Source organism: Chlorocebus sabaeus, chromosome 6 (assembly GCF_047675955.1).
Source record: "Chlorocebus sabaeus isolate Y175 chromosome 6, mChlSab1.0.hap1, whole genome shotgun sequence".
NCBI lineage: Eukaryota > Metazoa > Chordata > Mammalia > Primates > Cercopithecidae > Chlorocebus > Chlorocebus sabaeus.
In genome coordinates this window covers 16,617,009-16,644,458 of record NC_132909.1, presented here as the reverse complement: position 1 = coordinate 16,644,458, position 27,450 = coordinate 16,617,009, and the positions used below count along the sequence as shown (strand labels likewise).

General features: G+C 42.4%; 1 protein-coding gene and 1 long non-coding RNA gene across 4 annotated transcripts in view; one reads left to right on the top strand and one right to left on the bottom strand.

Annotated features, from left to right (window-relative positions):
- The window catches only part of LOC140711854 (uncharacterized), a 591,910-nt gene that overhangs the window by 379,722 nt on the left and 184,738 nt on the right, over positions 1 to 27,450 (top strand). Inside the window, exon 4 of one of the 3 annotated variants that reach the window (XR_012093164.1) lies at positions 5,305 to 6,119. The exons of the other annotated variants lie outside the window; for them this stretch is intronic. This is a non-coding gene — a long non-coding RNA (uncharacterized lncRNA). Of the gene's footprint in view, positions 1 to 5,304; positions 6,120 to 27,450 lie in introns of those variants that run through there. 3 annotated transcript variants of the gene reach the window in all.
- Positions 6,259 to 26,087, bottom strand: LOC103247697 (pregnancy-specific beta-1-glycoprotein 2-like; the record flags this gene model as incomplete). Its single annotated transcript, XM_073017206.1, has 4 exons — positions 6,259 to 8,693; positions 13,573 to 13,827; positions 17,184 to 17,462; positions 25,715 to 26,087. Coding segments are annotated over 4 exons (951 nt in total), but the record flags the coding sequence as incomplete, so codon positions are not given.

The window sequence follows — 27,450 nt, the reverse complement described above, 5'->3', positions numbered from 1 at the left end:
ATGGGTGAGGGCAAGAAAAATGGGATGGTGAAAGGAAAGGACTGAAAGGAATGTTTACCGAGGGCTCATTAGGTATCATGCCCTGTGACTAATGTCTTACGCATGTTAATTTACTCTTCCATTGTCATTTTCTGACTGCAGATGACGAAAGAGCCTGAGGGAGGTCAAATGAGTGGCCTAGGGTCATCCAACCACTTCATAGCAGAGCTAGTATATTTCACTGTGGTTTGTGCATACAGAAAAATGAGACATGGAAAGAAGGCAAAACATATTTTTATTGTGAGTAATGTTTATGATAGTGACACGTATGAGGCAGAATAATAGCCTCTTAAAAATGTTCACATCCGGGCTGGGTGCGGTGGCTCATGCCTGTAGTCTCAGCACTTTGGGAGGCTGAGAAGGGCAAATCACGAGGTCAGGAGTTCGAGACCAGCCTGTGTGAGGCTGAGGCAGGAGAATCATTTGAATCTGGGAGGTGGAGGTTGCTGTGAGCTGAGATCACCCTACTGCATTCCAGCTGGGGCAACATGAATAAACTCTGTCAAAAAAAAAAAAAAAATTCCACATTATAACACTTGGAACACATGCATTTATTTTCTTGGAAAAAGCACTGTTCAACGGTGATGCAGTTGAGTATCTTGAGATGGAAAGCTTATTCTGGATTATCTGGGTGGCTCCCAGTGTCATCATAAAGGTCCTTGTAAGTGAAAGAGAAAAGCAGGAGGGTCAGGGTGAGAATTATACAGCCTGAGAGACTCCACTGGCCATTGCTTTCTGTGAACATGTGTGACAAGACAAAATTACAACTAATTTAGTTATAGATGTAATTGGCTTTTATTTGTCATTTATGATTTGGGGCAGCTCTCCCTCTACAGATACAGTGATAACTTCCTCTGGGCAATACAATAACAAAACAGTGGGTTTTGTCAAATGTGTATCAGTAAACAAAGCCATTGAAATAAATTGATTGGTTAACATCAGAGTACTTCAGGTCACTTTTTTTGGTAGAAGTTAAAGCAGGGGGGACTTCCTTATTATGCTCACTCAGGTAGACTGGAATCTTCTTTTTACAGAAAAATATGATCTGTTTTGAGAACTCTCTGCTTCCCTAAATTTTCAGTGGGAGTATACAACGTCTAACATATGTGGCTCTATTTTGGAGTGTCTGTACTCTCACTTAGGTGAGAATATAATCAAAACTTAAAGAATTAGCATTATTCTCAATAACCATAATTTTGGGCTTCCATCATTTCTTTTCTTTTTTATTTCAATTTCCTTTGTCTTTTAAAAATATTTTTTATACTTTATGTACTGGGGTACATGTGCACAATATGCACGTTAGTTACATATGTATACATGTGCCATGTTGGTGTGCTGCACCCTTTGACTCATCATTTACATTAGCTGTATCTCCTAATGCTATCCTTCCCCCCTCCGCCTACCCCACAACAGACCCCAGTATGTGATGTTCCCCTTCCTGTGTCCAAGTGTTCTCATTTTTTCAATTCTCACCTATGAGTGAGAACATGCGGTATTTGGTTTTCGGTTCCTGTGATAGTTTGCTGAGAATGATGGTTTCCAGCTGCATCCATGTCCTTACAAAGGACACGAACTCATCATTTATTATGGCTGCATAGTATTCCATGGTGTATATGTGGCACATTTTCTTAATCCAGTCTGTTATTGATGGGCATTTGGGTTGGTTCCAAGTCTTTGCTATTGTGAATACTCCCACAATAAACGTATGTGTGCATGCCTCTTTATAGCAGCATGATTTATAATCCTTTGGATATATACCCAGTAATGGGATGGCTGGGACAAATGGTATTTCTTGTTCTAGATCCTTGAGGAATTGCCATACTGTCTTCCACTATGGTTGAACTAGTCTACAGTCCTACCAACAGTGTAAAGGTGTTCCTATTTATCTCACATCGTCTCCAGCACCTGTTGTTTCCTGACTTTTTAATGATCACCATACTAACTGGTGTGAGATGGTATCTCATTGGGGTTTTGATTTGCATGTCTCTAATGGCAAGTGATGATGAGCATTTTATCATGTGTCTGTTGGCTGCATAAATGTCTTCTTTTGAGAAGTGTCTGTTCATATCATTTGCCCACTTTTTGATGGGGTTGTTTGTTTTTTTCTTGTAAATTTTTTGAGTTCCTTGTAGGTTCTGGATATTAGCCCTTTGTCAGATGAGTAGATTGCAAAAATGTTCTCCCATTCTGTAGGTTGCCTGTTCACTGTGATGGTAGTTTTTCTTTGCTGTGCAGAAGCTATTTAGTTTAATTAGATCCCATTTGTCAATTTTGGCTTTTGTTGTCATTGCTTTAGGTGCTTTAGACATGTAGTCCTTGCCCATGCCTATGTCCTGAATGGTATTGCCTAGGTTTTTTATCTATCTTTGGTCTTTGATGATGGTGACATACAGATGGGGTTTTGTTGTGGATCTCCTTTCCGTTTCCTAGTTTTCCTTGTAACAATCAGGACCCTCAGCTGCAGGTCTGTCGGAGTTTGCTTGAGGTCCACTCCAGACCCTGTTTGCCTGGGTATCAGCTGTGGAAGCTGCAGAAGAGTGAATATTGCTGAACAGCGAATGTTGCTGTCTGATCATTCCTCTGCAAGCTTCATCTCAGAGGTGTACCTGGCCATGTGAGGTGTGGTGTGTCAGTCTGCCTCTAGTGGGGATGTCTCCCAGTTAGGCTACTCAGGAGTCAGGGACCCACTTAAGCAGGCAGTCTGTTCATTCTCAGATCCCAAACTCCATGCTGGGAGAACCACTAGTCTCTTCAAAGCTGTCAAACAGGGACATTTGCAAGGGCAGAGGTTTCTGCTGCCTTTTGTTTGGCTATGCCCTGTCCCCAGAGGTGGAGTCTACAGAGGCAGGCAGGCCTCCTTGAGCTGCGGTGGGCTCCACCCAGTTCAAGCTTCCTGGCTGCTTTGTTTACCTACTTAAACCTCTGCAATGGTGGGCACCCCTTCCCCAGCCTCGATGCCGCCTTGTAGTTAGATCTCAGACTGCTGTGCTAGCAATGAGGGAGGCTCCGTGGACATGGGACCCTCTGAGTCAGGTGCAAGATATGATATCCTGGTGTGCCGTTTGCTAAGACTCTTGGTAAAGTGTAGTACTAGGGTGGGAGTGACCTGATTTTCCAGGTGTTATGTGTCACAGTTTCCCTTGGCTAGGAAAGGGAATTCCTTTCCCCCTTGCACTTCCCTCGTGAGGTGATGCCTCACCGTGCTTCTGCTCTCACTCGTTGGGCTGCACCTACTGTCCTGCACCCAATGTCCAAGACGCCCCAGTGAGATGAACCCTGTACCTCTGTTGGAAATGCAGAAATCACCCGTCTTCTGTGTTGCTCATGCTGGGAGCTGGAGGCTGGCGCTGTTCCTATTTGGCGCCATTCGGCGCCACTCCTCCTTTTCTTTTTTAAATGGAGACTCGCTCTGTGGCCCAGGCTGGATTGCAGTGTCATGATCTCAGCTCACTGCAGACTCTGCCTTACGAGTTCAAGCGATTCTCCCGCCTCAGCATCCCAAGTAGCTGGGATGATATTGCGGGATCTGGCCAGCAGCCCGCCATGCAACAGGTCTCTTTCTTTGTTCCCAGGTGGATGGGCAGGTCAAGAAATAAAAGACACACACACGATAGTGAAAGCTGGGTCCAGGGGGGTCATTGTTTTCTGGTCCTGTGATGCCACCAATGTACTGGATATACCAACATTTATTATTAAGTTTAGTGAGGGTGGGGGTAGGTTAATGAGGGATTCATTGTTGTTTGATTACGAGGTGAGATGGTCACATGGGGATGAAGGAATTCTTTAAGGTAACATCTTTATGCAGAAGTACAGTATACAGAGATAAGAATTTACAGCATAGTGTGTGCATCAGCAATTTCTAACGGAGCCTTAAAACAGAAACACAGTCAATCCATAACCTATGATTAGCAAGATATTAATCAGCAGTAACAGTTGCAGGAAAAACTGGTTGCAAACAATCAATAGAAACAGGACATGAAGCTAGACAACCAGTTAAACCAAAAAATTCTCAGAAGGGAGTATGCCTTAACCCTAAAGAGACCTAGAAGAGCTGTGGCAAGATAAGGGCATTTATAACCCTATCTTATCCGTATGAACAGGCTCCCCTCGTGTGTCCCATTTATAGGCTCTCCACAAGGGTTGCATTCCATTCCCAGAGCTATGAATATCTGCTTTTCTGGGATAGGAATCTTGGTGATGTGAAACCTCCCTGACTATATGTCCATTTATAGGCTCTCTGCAGGGGGAAGTACACCACGTGCTGTTGGCTCATTCTGGCAGCCCAAACTGGCATTGTGTAAATACACAATCCTGCATGCAATTTTGTATTTACAATAATCAGGAGCGTTTTATCTTTCATTCCATAGCAATGGTTTCAGGGGTTCTCCCTACAGAACTACAGGTGCACGCCACCACACCCGGGTAATTTTTGTATTTTTAGTAGAGACAGGTTTCAACATATTGACGAGGTTGGTCTCGAACTCTTGACCTTGTGATCCACCTGCATTGGCCTCCCAAAGTGCTGGGATTACAGATATGAGCCACTACTCCTGGCCCATAAACCACACATTTCCTTGAGTTTTTGAATTCCAGCCCAAGAGAAACAATTTGATATTTGAAGGATGGCTGCACACAAATAAAAATGTTTGTAAATTGCACCACATGAGGGAGAGTACCAGTATGACTATCAGGATGAAAATATCAACAGTTTGGAATATGCACCTTAGGCGAGATACAAACTAACTACAATAGAATAGATCAAAGAAGAAGCCAGAAGAGTCTAGTCATTTTAACCTGGCAGCACATTTGTTGATTTTTACAACTGAGTCTCTATAATACCCGATGTTTTTATCCATGTGCAACAAGAAGTGTCAGAAACTGCACATGCTCCCCCCTTGTTTAGCTGGTAGAGAGCAATTCTATTTTCTAGCATTGCATGTCTACTTTAAATTAAAACAGGGAGTGAGAAGAATAGGCAAGTATAGAAGTAGAAGCTTAAAAAATCTCCATACATTTGAGGGAAATATTGTGTTAAAGATGCAGCTTATGTCAGACTTTGGGTGGATTAAAGGATCTCTGGTTATGTAAAAATGTGTGGGCCAGGTGTGGTGGCTCACACCTGTAATCTCAGCACTTTGGGAAGCTGAGGCATGCGGATCACCTGAGGTCGGGAATTTGAGACCAGCCTGAACAACATGTAGAAACCCTGTCTCTACTAAAAATACAAAATTAGCCTGGTGTCATGGCGCATGCTTATAATTCCAGATACTAGGGAGGCTGAAGCAGGAGAATCACTTGAACCCAGGAGGCGGAGGTTGTGATGAGCCGAGATTGTGCCAGTGAACTCCAGCATGGGCAAGAAGAGAGAAACTCCACCTTAAAAGTAAAAGGTGTGGTTGACATAATATATCTGACACTGTTAACTTACTCTCAGAAGGTATTTCTTGTGAAATCCTAAGTACAGCATTTTTCTGGGAAGCAAAGGAGACAGGCATAAGCAAGGACAAATTAAGAGAGGTAAGAGTCTCATCATGATCGATAGTCTTGTTCTGACATCTTGAGAAAAGCTGTCCATAGTGTACACTCATCAACTTGTTGTCCTGGTTTGCAGTTTAAGTGTCTCTAAGTTATGGCATTGAATATTTGGTGAACTCAGAGTGGCCCACACTTCAGACATGAGGGTTTTAACAGAGCTGTTCTTGTTCTTAATGATTTCATTATAGAAAATTGAATTGGAAAAACTAAAAGAATTCAGGGTACAATCCAGTCTACCAGTGGATTTTAAATACTCAAAGATAATGAAGAATGGTTCAATACAGTAACAGGTGTACTGCAGTTTTCTTTTCAATATAATTTTTCTCTATATAGGAGTCTCTATTTTTACCAAAGATAATTCCAGTAGGATGAATTTGTTTGCAAAATAGGATGAGTCTCACTGAACTTGCCTAGATTTTTTTTCTTAAGTGCAGCAAGAGTAGCAAGGGACCATAGGGCTGTTTTTAAACTTTGCTTTGCTAGAAGTTTTATAAGACTCTCAGATTAAACTTCCAAAACCTCTTGAGACTAGGAAGCCAAACCAAGGCCAACTTTAGACTTTGCTGCATTTCCAATGGGTTTATTCTATGTATATTCTCAAATAGAACATCCCAGTCAAAGCCTTGGTAACATAACCAATGTTTTCAAATGTGTCCTGTTATAAACAGAGTAGATTCTTACTGAACTTGTGCAAATAACTTTATTACCATAAGCATATGAATACTCATGAATAGTTTCCCAATTCTGAGGCACTCAGACTGGGAGTAAAAGCAAATGTTTCATTTTTGTTTACAAAAGTGTAGTTTACCAAATTACTGTAAAGTATTAATAGCTTAAAAGAGAAAGTTCATAAGTCTGGAAAAAAAAATTCAAAGAATCAGCACATTTTCAAATAAAAAATTATGAAAACCTTATCCTTTGTATTGCTTAGTCCCATAAAACTGAGTTTTTTTTCTTCTTTGCCTTGAATTCCAGGAAGATATCAACCTGTTCATTAAAAGTTTGAAAGTTCTCAGAGAGTCCAGTGCTATGATATTGAAGTTATCAGAAACTTGTGTTCAAGAGTCGTTGTCAGAGAGTTTTCCATATATCACCTCAAAGAAAAAGCAAATTTGGACTATTGCTGATTATAAATACTTCCAGGAAGAATCATAGCAACTGTCTGGGAATGACAAAGATTTAAAATGACTATGGTTAGAAATCTAAAGAGATTTTTGTTAGGTTTATTATGGTAAAGACAGAACTCACATAGAAATCTAGTTACTTCTGTGGCATATGATACTATGACTGATAACATATTGGATTTCCAGAAATTTCACAGAGTTTTTAGAATACTCATTTGTTTTGAAATTCATTTTTTTTTTTTTTGAGATAGAGTCTTGCTCTGTCACCCAGGCTGGAGTTCAGTGCCATGATCTCTGCTCACTGCAAGCTCCGCCTCCTGGGTTCATGCAATTATCCTGCCTCAGACTCCGGAGTAGCTGGAACTACAGGTGACTGCCACCACCCCCCGTTAAGTTTGTTTTGGTATTTTTAGAAGAGACGGGGTTTCACCGTGTTAGCCAGGATGGTCTCGATCTCCTGACCTCATGATCTGCCAGCCTCGGCCTCGCAAAGTGCTGGGATTACAGGTGTGAGCCTCCATGCCAGCCTAGAATACTCATATTATTAACATTCCCATAAATATTATTTAGAGAAGGTTTAGCATCACTTATCACTCATTTGAAAATACTTTATATATATTTTAATATATCAAATAAGGTGGCTTTTCCATTCAGCTCTGTTTCCCAACTGGATTATTGAGTTCTTGGTGTAGCCCGTTAATAATTAGGGCCACAAAAGTATAGTCTTGTTTATGTTGAAAAAGGTCCTTAGGTAATACAAGTACTTCTAGCTGAAAATCATTGATTTAGTTTTAAGTTCTACCTATTACAACAGGAGTTCTCCATCCTCGTTACATGTTTGCAGTATCAAGGAAGACTTAAAAATTACCAGTGCTTGGGTCGCTTTCCAGACTTTTAAACTGGAACTCATGGATGGGGTTTGAGCATCCACTTTTAATAATATTTTCCATTGATTCCAATGTGTAGCTGTATTTCCCATCAGATTTCTCTGATTTCTTGTGGCCTTCACTTTTTTTCTATTTTGGTATCATGATTGCTTTCAGGTCTCATTCTCTGTCTTAGGCTTTATGTCCCCTGGGGTAGGGACTTTGCCATCTTCATTTCTGTATCTTTTCTGAACAAGTGAATTAGTCATCAGGAAAAGGTCTCCACCACACATACATTGTGTTCTGAGTCTCAGGTTCACAGGCTAATCCTAAAGTCTTTGTTCTCCATGAGGTCGGAGATTGCTTGTGATGAAGGGAGTGGTTAAGTCTGTAGTGCAGGTGGTGGAGGGGAGTTCACCCTGTTTTTAGGCATAGCATTGGAACTAAGAATTTTTTGTCTATATGGGTGAAGGGGCAGGGATATGTAGGAAGACCGTTGTAATTAGGATGGAGGAATTGTACTAGGAAGTAGAGGTAAAGGAAGTGAGAAGGATTAGTAAATAGAAGAAATGTAAACTTACCAAATAGGCTAGAGTAGACCCTTAGGGATTCTTGATTAAGTGAATTAACTAGATTTTAGAAAGGTAATGAGGCAGTCCTATGCAAGGAAGGTTTCAAAGTCTGGAGACAAGAAGTCAAGCAACAGTTTGAGAAATGGTTGAGCTTTATGGGAATGGAGAGAATTACACTATTGAGAGATGTTAAAAATAATGAAGAGGGTTTCATAATGTGGAATTATGTTTCTCATGTGAATCTGAGAAACTAATGAGCAGAGACTGGTGATAATTATGTCTAAATGACATTGGGGTAGAGGGAGCATAAAGGCCAGGGAGAAAGGGAACTGCAGGAATTAGTGCTGAGAAGCAGGAGTTTGGTGGAGGAAGGAGGAGATCCAGTCCCAGATACAGGGAAATAAGTCTTTTCCCTCTCCCAAGCATGGCAGTCAGCCCTGCAGAAAACAGAACAAGAGAAAATGCCATCATACCTGTTAGTCTTCCTGAAATACAGAAATGACATCACGGTTGCTATATTGGAATATTCCAGGATAGCTGTGATCTTCTTAAAGGAGCTGTCATGGAACGAAATAAAAGAACGAATGGCGGTGATGTTATTTTACTGGGGGAAGCCTCAGGAACAGGCATGTAACATGAGATACTCTATAATTGTTTATTCAAGGAATGCATTATTTCAGTAGGAAATTTGATGGGAGATGGTTATATTCTTGGAGGTTTTATCCCCTCTCACCGTGTTTCTAAGTTGGTGATCAGTCCTCTGTCAATTCTCAACTACACTCAGATATTTCAGAAAGCTTTCAGATGTGAGAAAGGCTGATTGCTATTTTCTATGTCATTAGAACTTTGCACTTTTCCACCTTTTCATGGTTGCATCTTTTTCTCAGTGTCTCTGTGGTGGCAACCATGAATGAGACCCTGTCAGGTCTTCATGGCAGGGACAAAATTGACAGAAGGCCCAGGTCAGTGCATTTCAAATTCACCACATCCTTTACACAGAAAGCTTCCTTCCCGCAGGCTCCCAGCAAGGGCATGAAAGTAAGTGTAGTTCTCTGAGGCTCTGTTTAACTTTAATGGGAAACTGGTAGGAGGACTACCCATCAGCCTTGCAAAAACTCTCTTAGAACTGCATTGATACCTAAAACTTCATTCTCTTTCTTTTTCACAGGAGTCAGATTTGCTTAGTGGTCTGTGAGTTCTCCCATACTACCTTCATGCCTGCCCCACATTCCCTCAGAGGTGTCTTCCCTGATAAATTATCTTATATGTCTAATCCCATCCTGGATATATCTCAGTTGGTAAAAACTAACATGCCAGGCTTGGTTCTTTGCACTTAGCTTTTTTCCTTTCTCTCCCACAAGTAATCAGTCACCATGTCCTAGAGTTTTATGTGTTACCTCTTTTTCTATATATATATGGAAACAGGTACTCTTGAGGGGCACGTCCTATGTGCCAGGCCCTGTGCTAAATAGTTTACCTGTACTTCATTTAATTCACACAGTAAGCCTGTCAGGCAGATATTATTTCCATTTTGCCATTGAAAAGACTGAAGCTTAGAGTAGTGTAGAAGCTTTCCTGGTGTCATATGGCTAGTAATAGGTGGATCTGAGATTTGATTCTGGGACTATTTGACCTCAATGCTAATGACGATGGTAGTAATATAGCAACTGACATTGGTTCGCCTGTGTGTGGCATCTTGTTTCATTGACTGCATGAAACCTTTAAAAGAATGATATGAAGCAAACTCTGTCATACTTCAGAATATGAGAGAAGAACAAACGAAACCCAAGCACAGTGAATGAAGGAAACAATACGGATTAGAGTGGATAAAAATAAAATGGAGAATGGAAAAAGAATAGAGTAAATTAATGAAACCAAAAGTTGATTCTTCAAATTAAAATCAACAAAATGGATGACCATTAAATAGACTGACTAAGAAAAAAAAGAGAGAAGATTAAAATTACTAAAATCAGAAATGAAAATGGAGTCTGAGTATGATGGGTCATATTTTAATCCTAGCACTTTGGGAGGTCACAATGGGAGGATTTCTTGAGGCCAGGTGTTTGGACCAGCATAGGTAACCTGGGGAGACCCAGTCTCTACAAAAAAAATTAAAAAACAATTAGCTGGGCATATTGGCATGCATCTGTAGTCCTAGTATCTTGGGAGGCTGAAGAAAGAGAATAGCTTGAGCCCAGGAGGTTGAGGCTGCAGTAAGCCATAATCACACCACTGTATTTCAGCCTGGGCTGGCCTACAAAGTGAGAGCCTGTCTCTCTGTTAAAAAAAGAATGAAAGAAAGAAAGAAAGAAAGAAAGAAAGAAAGAAAGAAAAGAAAAAGAAAAAAGAAAATGAAGTGATTACTATCAATTCTAATAAAATGATTATGAAATTACTATAAATAATTGTTTGCCAATAAATTGGATAACTTAGATGAAATAGACAAATTCCTAGGAAAACACAAAAATATGAATAGAACTATAATCAGTAATAAGATTGAATCAATATATGCATTTGATCAAATTCAATGTTTTTTTCACACTAAAAACATTCTAACTAAGAATGGAAGGAAATCACCTCAACATAAAGGCAATATGTGAGAAACCCAATGCTAACATCATTCGCAACGGAGAAAGACTGAAAGCTTTCCCTGTATGAGCAGGAACAAGACAAGGATGCTGCTTTTGATACTTCTATTCAATGTAGTATTGAAAGGTCTAGTCAGAAAAATTAGGCGAGAATTTTAAAAAAGACATTCAAATTGGAAGAAAGGAGTAAAATTATTTCTGTTTGCAGATAACTTGAACTTATATGTAGAAAATCCTAAGATGGAACAAACCTACTACAATTAATAAATGAATTCAGTAATGTTGCACAATACAAAATCAACATTCAAACATCAGTCGTATTTCAATACTCTAACCATGAACAATCCGAAGGGAAATTAAGAAAAAGTTTTAACTCATATTAATATCAAAAAGAATAAAATATTTTAGGAAGAAGTTTAACCAAAGAGGTAAAATGATTATACCTGAAATCCATAACTTATTGCTTAATGATGACATCAATAAATTGAAAGAAATTTTGTTTTCATAAATTGGAAGACTCAATATTGTTAGGAATTTATATTGAAACGCATGACCCTAAATAGACAAACAACTTTGAAGAGGAAGAATGAAGCCTGGAGGACTGACACTTCCGGATTTCAGCATTTACTACAAAGCCCCAGCAACCAATACAGTGTGGTACTGGCATAAAGGAGGACATAGAAATTAATGAAATTGAACAGAGAGCCCAGAAAGAAATACTTGCATATATGGCCAAATGATTTTCATCGAGTGTGTCAAGATCGTTCAATGTTGGAAGGACAGTGTTCTCACCAAATGATATTGGGAAAGCTGGATATCCAAGGGCAAGAATGAGTGGAACCTTTACCTAACACCATATACAAAAATTAACCCACAATAGATCAAAGATCTAAATGTAAGAGCAAAAACTATACAACTCTTAGAAGAAAAGATAGAAGAAAACCTTCATGATATTGGATTTCACAATGATTCCTTGGTTGTAACAACAAAAGAATAGGCAACAAATAAAATGGATAAATTGGACTTCATAAAAATCAAAACCTTTTATATACCAAAGAACATTATCAGGAAAGTAAAAATGCACCCATGAAATGAGAAAAATATTTGCAAATTATAAGTGTGATAAGAAATTAGTTTCCAGAATACATGAAAAACTAGCAAACATTCAAAACCCAATTAAAAAATGAACCAAGGATTAAAATAGAGTTTTCTCCAAGGAAGATATGCAAATATTCAATTAGCCCATGCAAAGCTCCTCAGCGTCACAAATACTTAGAGATATGCAAATCAAAACCATAATGTTACACCCCCTCACACACTTTGATGGCTTTGATAAACAACAACAACGACAGCAACACAAAACAACAAGTGTTTTCAAATAGATGGAAAAATTGGAGCTCTAGTGCATTGCTGATGAGAATGGGAAATATTACAGCCACTGTAAAAAGTGGTGTGGCTGTTTCTCAAAAAATTAAACAATAAATTACCATTTGATCCAGCAATTCCACTTCTGGACATACTGCCTATAGAATTGAAAGAAATTTTAACAAATATTTGCACATTGATGTTCAGAGAAGCATTACTCACAATAGCCCAAAAATGGAAACAATGGAAAAGTCCATTGAAAGATAAGTGGGTAGGCAAATGAGGTATATGTATACATCGAAATGTTATTCAACCTTAAAAAGGAATAAAATTTCAATACATCGTGCAAAATGGATGAACGTTGAAGACATTATGCTAACCGAAATTAGTCAGACACAAAAGGATGACTATTACATAATTCCATTTATAAAAGATAGAATAGCCAGTTACATAGAGACAGAAAGTAGAATGGTGGGTGCTAAGGGTTAGGGGCATAAGAAGTGAGAGTTACTGTTTATTGGGTACAGAGATTTAATATGGTAAAAGGAAAAAGTTCTGGAAATGGATAGTGTGATGGTTACACAACACTAAATTGTACACTTAGAAATAGTTATTGATAACCCTTATATTAGATATATAAAAAGTGTCCTGGTAGTCTTACACACTATAAATACACACTTTTTGGCATTGCCCGTTTCCTGCCATCCAGAGCCCTAGAGGTGAATCTCCCTATTTCTTCAAGTATGCATCACTCACTCTCCTCTGTGCTGTGTCCCACGTGCAGTGCCCACAACCTCATACAGCTGGTGACTTCAGAGCCAGGACACAGCTCAAGAGTCTGCCCCGAGGTTCCCTCTCTTCTTATTTCCCTGTAGCCTAGGCTTCACTTCAACTGGCAGCTCGATTTAGCCAAATTCAGGACAGGCCACCAGGGATCTTTCTCCACACATGCTGGTCCCACCCCAGGTGGAGTCAGGCAGCGCCAGTCACCGGAGAAGCCCGGAGCAGATCAGGGAGCGGACTGAGCTGCTCCTCTCTCATCCACGGGGCTTCCTCCTCTCATTTGGGAGAAAAATATGGGCTTGTTTCAAAACCTCAGATGTTCCTTGTAGCTCATGGAGTAGGTAAAAGACAACAAAAACCACGTAGAAAGGGATGTGTTGGTGACAGTGAGAAGCAACTTGACCTTGAGGGGTCTCCTCTTGTCCCTCTGTGAAGTCTCTTCCACCACATAGGGCTCAGGGCTGACAAAGCCCCCTCCCTACCTTTCTCAGGCTGGACACAAAGTCAGCCATGAGAAAACAGAGAAACAAGGAGAAGAGTGTCTGTAGAGACAAATTGGGAGGGTTCAGGAGGAGAATTTAGGATTTTCTTCTGCCCATGGGACACAGGCTGGGAATAAAAATGTTTTCCTGACTCTTCTCTGAAATCCTGATAGACTCCACCTAAAACCCTATTGCCAATGATGCAGGGATCCACTTACGAGAGACTTTGATCCTCTTGAATATGGAACGTTCGCTGTCAGTGACTGAGTTACGAGCAGAGCAACCATAGAGCCCGCTATGTTTTTCAGTAACTTTAGGGATTGAGAGCTCTTGTCCTGATTGCAGAAACTTCCCATTAATCGTCCAAGAATACTCTGCTGGTGGGTTAGAGTCCGCGAAGCAGGTCAAGTAGAGGTTTTCTCCTGTATGGTAATAGGTGAATGGAGACAAAATGCTGGGGACGTGTGGACCATCTAGAGAAAAGAGAATAAAGCCACAGGTGATGTCGTCTGAGGGAAGGGGATGCTCCTGGTCTCTTAAAGGGACACAGTGTCCCTCTGAGTCAAGACACACCCTCAACACCCAGCCAAACCCCTTCTGTGTTCACTGAGCCGAGACCTGAGGTATTCGCCTGTTTCTCCCATCACAGCCTGTAGACCCCAAGTCTCCCGTGACAAGAGAATTTCTCCCTTTATATTCTTGGTGAAGGCTGTGCCTACTCAGGTTTTCCCAGGGCAGGGACACCATGACCAGCCCTGGTGTCCAGAAATAAAAGTGTCTGTACTTGGACCTGAGAGAGACTAAGATGCCTGGCCTCTGGTCATTTGGATTTTAGCTGGTGGCCTGGCCCACAGAGGAACCAAAGATACAAAGGACATCCAGGGTGATTGGGTCACTGGGGATGCTACCAACTTGGTCCCGTATTTCACATTCATAGGGTCCTGTGTCATTCCTTGTGACATTGGGTAGAATGAGGATCCTGTTTTTACCAGGTTGCTTTAGCCTGGGACTGACCGGGAGGCTCTGACCATTTACCCTCCACAAGTAGGTGTAGCCCTGAGTCTTAGGTTCACAGGTTAAGGCTACAACATTCTCATTCTCCATGGGGTTGACGTTGTTGCTGGTGATGTAGGGCTTGGGCAGCTCCGCTGTGTGTTAACAGAGAGAAGTTTGTCCCGTGTGGCACCTTTGATTCCTCCACAGGCATCCTTCAATCAGAGTTGGCATCTCCCACCTTTCAGCCCACCTGAGTCCTTGAAAGCCAATAACTGGTGCATGTGTCACAAGACAGATGCATGGTGATCTAAGGGCTCAAAGACTGTGAGGCCACCTGCTCTGTCTTAGGGAAACACAGACTTTCTCAAGTGTGAATTGAGCAGCAGTGTTGGGTCATGAACAGACACATCAGTGGGAGTCACAGCCCCTGGTACTGACTGGCTGGGTCACCTTGGGTTCCTTACCTGGAATGTGCAACTGCTGTGCCCCTTCCAAATTCCATCCTACTTTGTCCCCCTAGATGTGATTTCTCTGCAGCTTCCATTTCCAAGGACATTCTAGAGATGAGTAATAATGGGACTTCCCATTGTCCTGAAACCCTGAAGATACTGAGCAGCCTGGCCTGGGACTGGATGTTTCAGCAGAAATAAGACAGGGGAGACCAGAATCAAGCCTGGAGGTCAGTTCAGTCCTCAGGCAGTGTAGGCACAAGGTGGGGCAGTTTTCTGCAGGTGTTTCATGATGACTTACTTGAGCCAGTGACCTCCAAAGATAGAGCAGAGTGCAAGGAATGATCTAGAAAGAGTGAAGGGGACAGGAAAGAGCTGGTGGCTTGGGAGCAGAACCATATTCCATGTTCTGGAATCTTTAAGTTTCCTCTCCTTCTGCAGAGGGCAGGTGAGGACTATGTGGATCCTTCCAGAAATACATGTGGATATTTGCAAATGCAGAACTGACTGGTGGAAAGGGTGGGAATGAACTGCTAGAAATCTGGTCCTCGTTGGACCAGGTATGTTTGATGGAAATGAGACAAATTTTGGGAGAAGTTTTGGAAATATTTTCTTCTATTTTACACTCTACTCTCCGATTCCATGGGTTTGACTACTCTAGGGACCTCATGGAAGTGGATTCCAGAGTGAATCTGAGAAGAGACTGCTGGTTGCCAGGAGCTGGGAGTGGGGATAATCAGAAGTTGTTCATGGGTGTGCAGTTTCAGTTATGCAAGATATTATATACAGCTTGATGCCTACAGTTCACACAGATTGAGTATTTCTTATGCATAAGACTTAGGACAAAAAGTGTTTTGGATTTCTGACATTTTTTGATTCTGAAATATTTGTCACATACTTACTGGTTTAACGTCCCAAATCTGAAAGATTCCAAATCTATAATGCTCCAGTGAGCATTTCTTTTCAGCATCAGATTAGTACGCAAAAGTGGGAGGTGGTAGGCCAAATACGTTCTTTTCCTTTTTCTCTCTCTCACCATGTTTCTAGCTTGGTGACTAGTTTTTGGTCAATTCCATACTGGCCATGCTGCACTTGTATATTTTTGAAGGTTTTGGGATGTGAGAAATAATGACTGCTATTTTCTATGTCATCAACACTTTCCACCTTTTCATGGTTGCATCTTTTCCTCAGTGTCTCTGTTGTAGCAGTCATCAATAAGAGCCTGTCAGGTCAGATTTAGGACAGATTTTTGTAATTCTGCAAAAAATGTTACTGGGATTCTGGTAGGGGTTGTGTTGAATCTGCAGCTCACTTTGAGTAATATTGTCTTCCTAACAATATTGATTCTTCCAATCCGTGAAAGTGAATTTTCTTTCCATATAATGATGTCGTCTTTAATTTCTTTCAGTAATGTTTTGTAGTTTTCATGATATAACCCTTAGACCTTTTTGGTTAAACTTATTCCAAAATATTTTATTCCTTTTGATGTTAATGTGATTGGAAATTCTTTTCTTAATTTCCTTTCAGATTGTTCATTGTTACTTTATAGTCTAAAGAATGATGTAGAAGGAGTGAAGGCGACAGGCAAAAGCTGGTGGTTTTGGAGCAGAGACATATTCCCTGTCCTGGGTTTTTGATTTTCCCCCTCCTTTTGCAGAGGGCAGGTGGCTCTTCCCTGATAGCTGGAGAGACTTCACTGGAAAACGTATTGGCAATGCTCCAGGGATCCACTTACCAGGGAATATGATCCTCTGGATTATGAGATTTGTTCCACCAGTGGCTGAGTTATGCATGAAACAGACATAGACCCCTCCATATGTTTTAGTGATTTGGGGGATAAAGAACACTTTGTTCTTTATCTGGATTACTGGAACTTCCCATCAATCAGCCAAGAAAGCTCTGGCAGTAGGTGAGAGTCTGTGAGGCAGGATAGCTTGGGGACTTCCCCTGGATGGTAATAGGTGTATGAAGAAGAAATGGTGGGGGTATCTAGGCCATCTGGAGCAAAGAGAATAAAGTCACAGCTGATGTTGTCAGAGGGAAGGGAAAATCCTGGTCTGTGGAAAGGCCACAGTGACCCTGTGAGCCTAGTCACAACACTGAAGTCCCAGCCAAATCCCTGCTGTGTTCACTGTTCTGGAGCCTGAGACATTCACCTGTTTCTCCCATCATAAGCTGTGGACCCTGAGTCTCCTGTGACAGGAGCAGCCTCTTCTCTCCCATTGTTGATCAAGCTGAAGCCTATTCTTTGTAGTCATGGCCAGCTTTGATGTGCAGGGGTAAAGGTCTTTGTACTTGCCCCTGAGAGGGACAGGGAGACCTGGCCTCTGGTCATATGTATTTGAGATGGCAGCCTGGCTCACAGAGGAACAGAAGATACTCACAGATGGGATTCAGGATGACTGGGTCACTGCGGCTGGAACTCACTGGGCTCTTCATTTCACATTCATAGGGTCCTGCAGTATACTGTGTGACACCAAATAGAATGAGGGTCCTGTTGTTTTTGGACAGCTGCAACCTGGGACTGATAGGGAGGCTCTGACCATTTATCCACCACAGGTAGCTTGCATTCGGAGTGTCAGGATCACAGGATAAGACCACAGTCTCCGTGGCCTCCCTGGGGTTTAAATTACTGCTGGAGATGGAGGGCTTGGGAGTCTCCACTGTGGAGAAAACAGAGAGAAGATTGCACTGTGTGGCACGTTTGATTCCTCCTAAGACATTTTTCAATCAGAGTTGGCATTTCCTACCTCTCAGCACACCCATGTCCCTAAAAGTCCATGGCAGGTATATGTGTTACAAGACAGATGCATGGCAATCTGAGGGCTCAGAGATTGTGAGGCTGCCTTCTGTATGTGGGAGAAGCACAGACTTCCCCAAATGTGAATTGAGCAGCAGCATTGGGTCATGGAAAAACATGGGACCAGCACTCACAGTCCCTGGTGCCTCTCTGAGTCTCTCCCTCTCCAACTGCCTGCCTGGCCCACCCTGTGGTCCTCACCTGGAGCATGTAGTTCTGGAATCTTTTTAGTTTCAGTCTTACTTTGCCTCCTAGGGTATGTTTTCTCTTCAGCTTCCCCTTCCAAGGATAGCCTAGAGATGGATGATGGAACTTCCCAATGTCCTTAAACCCTTTGGGTACTGGGAAGCCTGGCCTGGGACTGCGTACTTCAGCAGAAATAACACAGGGGAGACCAGAGTCAAGCTTGGAGGTCAGTTCAGTCATCAGGGAGTGGAGCTACAAGTTGTGGCACTTTCCCAGCTGTCTCATAGTAAGTGACTTGAGCCAGTGACTACTAAAGATAGAGCAGAGTCCAAGGAATGATGTACAAAGAGTGAAGGGGACATGCAAGCTCTGATAGCTTTGGAACAAGACCATGTTCCCTGTTCACTGTCCATGATGTTCCCTTCTCCCTATAGAGGGCAGGTGAGGACTATGTGGATCTTTCTAGAAATACATGGGGAAGTTTGCAAATGCAGAACTGACAGGTGGAAAGGCCGAACATGAACTGATGACAGAAGTCTGGCCCTCATGGTCCGTACGTGTTTGGTGGATATAGACCAATATTTGGGAAGAAGTGTTGCAGATACTTTCTCTCATTAGACATTCTACTCTCTGATTCTATGAGTTTGACTACTCTATGTACCTCATCTCAGTGGATTCCAGAGTGAATCAGAGAGTAGAACAGTAGTTTCCAGGTGCTGGGGTCTGGGAAATAGGGCATTGATCTGTGAGTGTGCAGTTTCAGTTATGCAGGATGAGGAGGACCTAGAGATTTCCTGTGCAGCTTCATGCCTATAGTTCATACAGATAAAGTGTTCCTTATGCAGAAAGCTTAAAACCAAGTGTTTTGGATTTCTAACTTCTTTTCAATTGTGGAATATTTGCAGTAGATGTACTGGTTTAGCATCCCAAATCTGAAAAATTTAAAATCCAAAATGCTCCAGTGAGCACTTCTTTTTAGCATTACATCAGTTTTCAGAAGTGTTGGATTTTGGAGCATTTTAGATTTTGGATTTCTGGATTTGGGATGCTCAATTTGTAATACTGTAATTTTCCCATAAAAAGTTGTCAGGAATTTAGACCTCATGCTATATTCTGACTCCAGTAACAACAACAATAGCAAAATTTGGAGGAAACATCAAATGTTGTCAGAAGTGAAAATTTTACTGATGGTCCAAACATCTAAGATCAATTGCTGGTAGTAGTATTTCTCCTGATTACAAATTAAGTTTTAGGTGTGCTGTGAATTCCTGCAGGATCACATTATGCTCAAAGAAAGATATCAAAGGTGATTTGAAATTAGCAACTCCTTAAGTAGAGAGAGTCCCGTTAAAAGGGCAGAACTGGTCAGTGTGTCAATTACATAAAAGGAGGAATGATGCTGAATTAAAAGAAGTGATGTGTGTTGTGTTAGTAAATATGGAAAGAATTCCCTGTTTCTAATTTCTGTGCAGAGTTAGGAAAAATTTGGAGGAGCCCAAAACAGGTATTTGAAATGCTTTCTTCATTTTCTGTTAACCTCAGGAAATACAACTAGAGTTTAAGATTGTGTGAATTAGGAAGAGTCTAAGTGAGAAGCCAGTGGCTCATGTGTCCCCCACACGAAGAACCCCAACTTATGAAAATGGCATCATAATGATGAAACAATGGTTTGTAGCACAGGCAATAAAACCATCAGGTAGCAGCCACCTGGCTACCTCCAAGAGGTCCCCGAAACCACCAGTATTCCCATTACGTGCCTTGGTAGTTACAGCCTTGGTAGTTGTCCCACAACTACAAATTGAAAAATTGCTATTGTCAATACAAAATATTAAATATGAAGTTGAATATGTTGTTCCACTTTTTTTCCCCCCACTCTTTTTGAACTTTCCTGTTACAGTTTTGGAAGTTTCTATTGACACATCCTCAAGCTAGAGATTCCTTCCTGAGCTGTGTGCAGTCTACCAGTAAGCATCAAAAGCATTCTTCATTTCTCTAACAGCCTTTTTTTTTTTTTTTTTCTGAGACGGAGTCTCGCTCTGTTGCTGAGGCTGGAGTGCACTGGCACGATCTTGGCTCACTGTAAGCTCCCCCTCCGTGGTTCACCCCATTCTCCTGCCTCATCCTCCCGAGTAGCTGAGATACATTCGCCCGCCACCACGCCTGGCTAATTTTTTGTATTTTTAGTAGAGACAGGGTTTCACAGTGTTAGACAGGATGGTCTTGATCTCCTGATCTCATGATCCGCCCGCCTCGGCCTCCCAAAGTGCTGGGATTACTGTCATGAGCCACTGTGCCCGGCCATCACTTAGAGATTTTTTTTTTTTAATTTATTTATTATTATTAAACTTTAAGTTGTAGGGTACATGTGCGCAACGTGCAGGTTTGCTACATATGTATACTTGTGCCATGTTGGTGTGCTGCACCCATCAACTCGTCATTTACATCAGGTATAACTCCCAATGCAATCCCTCCCCCCTCCCCCCTCCCCATGATAGGCCCCGGTGTGTGATGTTCCCCTTCCCGAGTCCAAGTGTTCTCATTGTTCAGTTCCCGCCTATGAGTGAGAACATGCGGTGTTTGGTTTTCTGTTCTTGTGATAGTTTGCTAAGAATGATGGTTTCCAGCTGCATCCATGTCCCTACAAAGGACACAAACTCATCCTTTTTTATGGCTGCATAGTATTCCATGGTGTATATGTGCCACATTTTCTTAATCCAATCTGTCACTGATGGACATTTGGGTTGATTCCAAGTCTTTGCTATTGTGAATAGTGCCGCAATAAACATACGTGTGCATGTGTCTTTATAGCAGCATAATTTATAATCCTTTGGGTATATACCCAGTAATGGGATGGCTGGGTCATATGGTACCTCTAGTTCTAGATCCTTGAGGAATCGCCATACTGTTTTCCATAATGGTTGAACTAGTTTACAATCCCACCAACAGTGTAAAAGTGTTCCTATTTCTCCACATCCTCTCCAGCACCTGTTGTTTCCTGACTTTTGAATGATTGCCATTCTAACTGGTGTGAGATGGTATCTCATTGTGGTTTTGATTTGCATTTCTCTGATGGCCAGTGATGATGAGCATTTTTTCATGTGTCTGTTGGCTGTATGAATGTCTTCTTTTGAGAAATGTCTGTTCATATCCTTTGCCCACTTTTTGATGGGGTTGTTTGTTTTTTTCTTGTAAATTTGTTTGAGTTCTTTGTAGGTTCTGGATATTAGCCCTTTGTCAGATGAGTAGATTGCAAAAATTTTCTCCCATTCTGTAGGTTGCCTGTTCACTCTGATGGTAGTTTCTTTTGCTGTGCAGAAGCTCTTTAGTTTAATGAGATCCCATTTGTCAATTTTGGCTTTTGCTGCTGTTGCTTTTGGTGTTTTAGACATGAAGTCTTTGCCCATGCCGATGTCCTGAATGGTACTACCTAGGTTTTCCTCTAGAGATTTTAACGAGTTGTTGACTTTTGAGTTTGGTCAGCTTTTTACTTACTTTTAGAACCAAGTGACAAATTTCTGGCATGTTATATGCCTGAAAGGAAACCAGAAATCTCTAGGAAATGACTGGAGAATGTGAACTCCATAGTAGGTTGAGGATGGAGTCACGAGTGAAATGGGTGAAATTAGCCCACGGGCTTTGGGCACCGCAGGCCTGTCCAACAACTGACACCCTGGTGAGTCAGTGCAAAGTTTACAACAGTGACAGCAAACTAGCATGGCTGAATACATGTGGCATCCAGTCTCAGGCTGGCTGTCCTCACTCATTCCTGGACATAGGCCAGGCTAACCATGGGAGGAATTTAGTTTATGGTTTAACTTTGAAGCAAGAATGATAATAGTTCCTCCATAACACTAATACCCTTATTTTGCCAAGGGATTGCCTTTGTAAAACTGGTGAAAGACCATGAGAGTAAGATTATAGGAGGGAAGTGAATTCTGCTAAAATGTAGGCACAGTTTTTCATGATCCCTTACTGCTCAAATGTCATTTGGCCAGAGTTTTCAAAATTTGTAACTAATTACTCCTATAAATAACATCACTATTGTAGAACCTGAGTTTGGTCTTTTGAGATGTTTCTCATTCTTTGCATTCTGGCAACCCGCTGACCTCATCCATACCCATGACTAATACCACAGCCGGTCACGTGGTCCCCACCTAGAGGCAGATTCAAGCAGAAACAGATCATTTCTTGTAAATATGTTTGAGTTCTTTGTAGGTTCTGGATATTAGCCCTTTGTCAGATGAGTAGATTGCAAAAATTTTCTCCCATTCTGTAGGTTGTCTGTTCACTCTGATGGTAGTTTCTTTTGCTGTGCAGAAGCTCTTTAGTTTAATTAGATCCCAATTGTCAATTTTGGATTTTGTTGCTGTTGCTTTTAGTGTTTTAGACATGAAGTCCTTGCCCATGCCTACGTCCTGAATGGTATTACCTAGGTTTTCTTCTAGGGTTTTTATGGTATTAGGTCTAACATTTAAGTCTCTAATCCATCTTGAATTAATTTTCATATAAGGAGTAAGGAAAGGATCCAGTTTCAGCTTTCTACTTCTGGCTAGCCAATTTTCCCAGCACCATTTATTAAATAGGGAATCCTTTCCCCATTTCTTGTTTTTGTCAGGTTTGTCAAAGATCAGATGGCTGTAGATGAAAAACACAAACACCCCATCAAAAAGTGGGCAAAGGATATGAACAGACATTTCTCAAAAGAAGACATGCATACAGCCAACAGACACATGAAAAAATGCTCATCATCACTGGCCATCAGAGAAATGCAAATCAAAACCACAATGAGATACCATCTCACACCAGTTAGAATGGCAATCATTAAAAAGTCAGGAAACAACAGGTGCTGGAGAGGATGTGGAGAAATAGGAACACTTTTACACTGTTGGTGGGATTGTAAACTAGTTCAACCATTATGGAAAACAGTATGGCGATTCCTCAAGGATCTAGTACTAGAATTACCTTTTTACCCAGCCATCCCATTACTGGGTATATGCTGAAAGGATTATAAATCATGCTGCTATAAAGACACATGCACACGTATGTTTATTGCGGCACTATTCACAATAGCAAAGACTTGGAATCAACCCAAATGTCCATCAGTGACAGATTGGATTAAGAAAATGTGGCACATATACACCATGGAATACTATGCAGCCATAAAAAAGGATGAACTTGTGTCCTTTGTAGAGACATGGATGCAGCTGGAAACTATCATTCTCAGCAAACTATGGCAAGAACAGAAAACCAAACACCGCATGTTCTCACTCACAGGTGGGAATTGAACAATGAGATCACATGGACTCGGGAAGGGGAACATCACACACCGGGGCCTATCATGGGGAGGGGGAAGGGGAGAGGGATGGCATTGGGAGTTATACCTGATGTAAATGACAAGTTGATGGGTGCTGACGAGTTGATGGGTGCAGCACACCAACTTGGCACAAGTATACATATGTAACAAATCTGCACGTTATGCACATGTACCCTAGAACTTAAAGTATAATAATAATAATAATAAAATGCATTATAAATCTGTTTTTATGAAGTGCACATTCTTTAATAATGTCATTTTAAAGCTTCCTAGGTATTTTATTGTCTGGACATTAAATAATTTTTAGCAATAATAAAAAAAAAGAAACAGATCATTTCCCTCAGCCCGCATGATTCCATCCCCAAACTGTCAGCAGTAGCCATTTTTTAATCCTGTGCCCCTGAAACTATCCTCGAAAATCTCTAACCCCTAATCCACTAGGGAGGCTGATTTGAATAATAATAAACCTCCGTTCTCCTGTTTGGCAGACTTGGACTCATTAAAATCTTTCTTTACTCCAAATCACCATCTGGATAAATTGGTTTTATTTGTGCAGGAGGCCAGAAGAACTTGTCTGGGAATTATAAGAGTGGATAGAGGAGTTGTCTATCCCTGTCCCACGGTCTTGTCCACAGAACAGCCTCACAAAGGGACAGAGCCCTGGATGGGGATACAGTGGAAGCTCTTTCTCTTAGTGACCTGGGGACATTGGCTCGAGATGAAGCATGGCAGGAGCGGAAACTGCAGGTGATTTCTTGCCTTTCCTATTTCCTGGGAGCTGGGCCAGGCCACAGTGTTAGCAGGAAGGGAACAGAACAGTCAGCGTAGTTTGAAGGAGTGTCTGGGGAAAGCCAAGGAGTGGAGGAAGAAGCTGAGCAGGACAGGGTTTGCCAGTTAGAATGAAGTGGGAGGAAGATGAGGGACACAAGAGGCAGAGAGAGGCAGAGAGAGCACGGCAGTGAACAGTGGGGCCTACAGTGACTGTGGAGACCCCAGGGACCAGGTGCCCCAGTTCAACAGTCCAGGACGAGGGAGCCCTGAAAACCCTCCAGTGGCCAAAGAGCTTCAGAGTTATATTAGGTGGGGTGGCATTAGGGGCAAGAGATAGTGGGGGGATGAAACATGCTTGTCAGCATCTGAAGGACAAGGGACAGGTGTGACTAGAACTTCCTAGGATTCTGCATCCATGATCCAGTCTCTAAAGAGGTTATGGATCATTCATTTCTTCATTCAATTCCTTCATTTGTTATGTGAGAGCTCCTGAGTGTGTGTCTCTCACTGGGCCTGTGCTGGTGCAGGGTGTGAGTGGGGAAGGAAAACTAGGTCCTCTCTTTTATCCTGTCATGCCAGTGACATGGACACTTTGAGAAACACAGGATTTCAGGTTCAGTGATAGGGGTTAAGATCTGAGGGGGAGGCCTGGACATTTTTTGCACTGACTCTGACAGTTGAGGCAGGTGATTTAGTTCTGGAGTGCAGACTAATCAGCTGACCATTTGCTCTCACTCCTCTGAGGTTTGGATGCCTAAGAAGAGAGGATTTGAGCCAATAAATGACTATGTGTCCTTCGAACCCAATAATTCCTCACTTCTCGTGGAGGAGAGGATGGGCCTGTGGCTGCAGACAGACCTCATGTGACCCCGATCTGCCTTTTGTGTTTGTGTGACTCTGGTTCAGTGACTGTGCCTTCCTGTGCCTCAGGTTTCTCTCAGTCAAATAAGCTAAATGGCGAATGGACTGTGGCTTTTCATGCTATCTGTGAATAAATTGTAAATTCTTCACAGTCACCTGACCTAATGCTTGGCACAGTGGAGGTGTTCACACAAACAGCATTTATTATTATTCACTTTCATGAGAGGGCACCTTTAGGTCAGATCCCTGTGGACAAGCTGCTGCCAGGTACATTTTCTCTCTTCTGTTTCTGCATCTGGAGATATTAGACTTTCTATGGAATGTCCTAAGCCTCGCAAGACAGTTAGCTGATGGCCTACAAAGCTTGTCTTTCTGTCCTCTCCACTCTGAGTGTCAGGTGAAGAAAGCTCTGTCCTTGCCCAGATGAGGCTGTGAGGGCTGAGCCCTGGCTGGTGAGCAGCTCCAGGAGACACAGTCCTCAGAGAGCTGGTAAATCCTTGGTCCCAGTAAGCCCTGCCACAACCCAGCCCTGGCACCGGCTCCTCAGCTTTATCTGGAGTAAGGATTTAGGGACAGGGGTCTGGGGTTGAGGCCTCTAGGGCTGAGCTTCTCTGAGAGTTTGTCAGGGGGCCTCTTAGACAAAGCGCTACTCAGTTCTCCAGGGTCTTTCTCAGGATCAAGTTTATGAAGAGGGCATGAGGTGCTTGGCTGAGGCTGATCTCCTCCTGCTGAGCAACCCCCCACCTCCCATAAGACTGTCCTTCCTGTGCAGCAAGTGTCTGCAGGGTCTGGAGGCAGGAAAGGAATTCTGATCTGTTGAAGTTTGTCTCCTCTGTGTGTGTCCTGCACTAAATGCTGAAACCCCAACATGGGACATAATGCAGAGAGGGACACAGGCGCAGTGTAGGCCTGACAATCCTGTGTGTGCAAAGTAGAAGTGACCCCCACCCCCCAACACCAAGGGATCATGTGGAATCACTCACGGTATAAGATGAAATGTCCAGTTACTCCTTTAGTGGTATCACCTCGCTGTATGATTTGTATGGTGTAGGATCCTGTGTCCTTCTGGGTGACATTCTGGATCAGCAGGGATGCATTGGAAAATACTGTTTCTCGTCCACTGTATGCAGGCCCAAATATAATAATTTCAGTGTCTATTACATATGATGTAATATAATGGTGGATGTCTGTTATTTGCCCTTTGTACCAGCTGTAGCCAGTAGGATTCTGGGGCAAATTGTGGACAAGTAGAAGAACATCCTTCCCCTCAGAAACCTCGGTTGGCTGAGCTTCAATTGTGACTTGAGCCGTGGTAGGCGGGTTCCAGATGATTAAAAGTGATACTAGTAGGTGGAGAGAGTATCAGTCAATATTGAGACCTATGTATTGGGGTGAAAAATGGGGTCCTGGGACCTGAGAAGATCTCTTCAATCATCAGCCTTGAAAACACCCACACACACCCACACACACCCCTTTTCTGTGTGTGTGTGTTTGTGTGTGTGTCTCAAACTGTCCTATTGTGTCAAGGTCAGCAGTATGAGCCTATTTCCTTCAACACTTCCGACCTTGGCACTTTTCTGTTTGGAATCCTCTTCCCCAGGGGTCTGCATGGTTCCCTCCACACTGCCCTCAGGTCCTACTCACATGAGGGCATCCTTAGACTTCTTTCCTAACACCTCCTTCAGAGACACTGGGTCTTCCCTTTCTGATCTTTTTCTGCTCTGCTCCCTCCGGAGCTCTTGTCAACATCTGACCTTACATTCTAGATCTCTTTGCATGTCTGTCTATCTTGCTTCCCATGAAAGCATGTGTTCCCCGAGGACAGGGACTTTTGATCTTGGTTGCACCCTAGAGCCTCGGACAGGTGGCAGACTCCTGTACATGTGAGAGTTCCCAGGGCCCTCCATGCCCGGTGTTTCTTTCTTCTCTTTCCCCAATTGTTGAGGTTTTTGGCTGAGGACAGTGTTTCATGCCCTGCTTATATTTTCATTTGAAGTGCCATCTGATAATAGTTATTATTATCATTTTTCAAAATGTTGTGGCCAGTGATAATTAACCACGAAAACAGAACACTTGAGATTTTCCTACCTCTTACCATTTCCAGTTCAATGTGATTTTCCTGTTTTGACCCGTGTCCCTCTCGGGTATATGTTCCCCTATGCAGGCTCCAACAGAGCCTTCTTTCCTGTATTTTTTTTTCTTTTTTTGTTTGTGAGATGGAGTCTCATATGGTCACGCAGGCTGGCATGCAGTGGCGCAATCTCTGCTCACTGCAACCTCTGCCTCCCGGGTTCATGCAAATCTCCTGCCTCAGCCTCCCAAGTAGCTAGGATTACAGGAGCACACCACAACACCTGGTTAATTTTTTGTATTTTTAGTAGAGACCGGGCTTCCCTGTGTTGAGCAGACTGGTCTTGAACTCCTGACCTCATGATCCACCCACCTCAGCCTACCAAAGTGCTGACTCCTTTTAGTTTATAGAACCCCATCCTCTCCAGGAGACCCCATCCAATCATTCTGCTTCCTCCTCCTGTCCTCTCCCAGGAAGTTCTCTCCTCACCTGTGAGCAGGAGCTCCTTCCAGGTGATGTGCAGTGTGTAGGGAGGGGCTGAGAGGGGCCCCATGGCCTGTGCTGCCTGCATGTTCTCCTGTGTGGAGATGAGCCTGAGATCCAGAAAATTTCTGGGCACAGCTGTCAGCTGTGCTGTCCTGCCTCCTT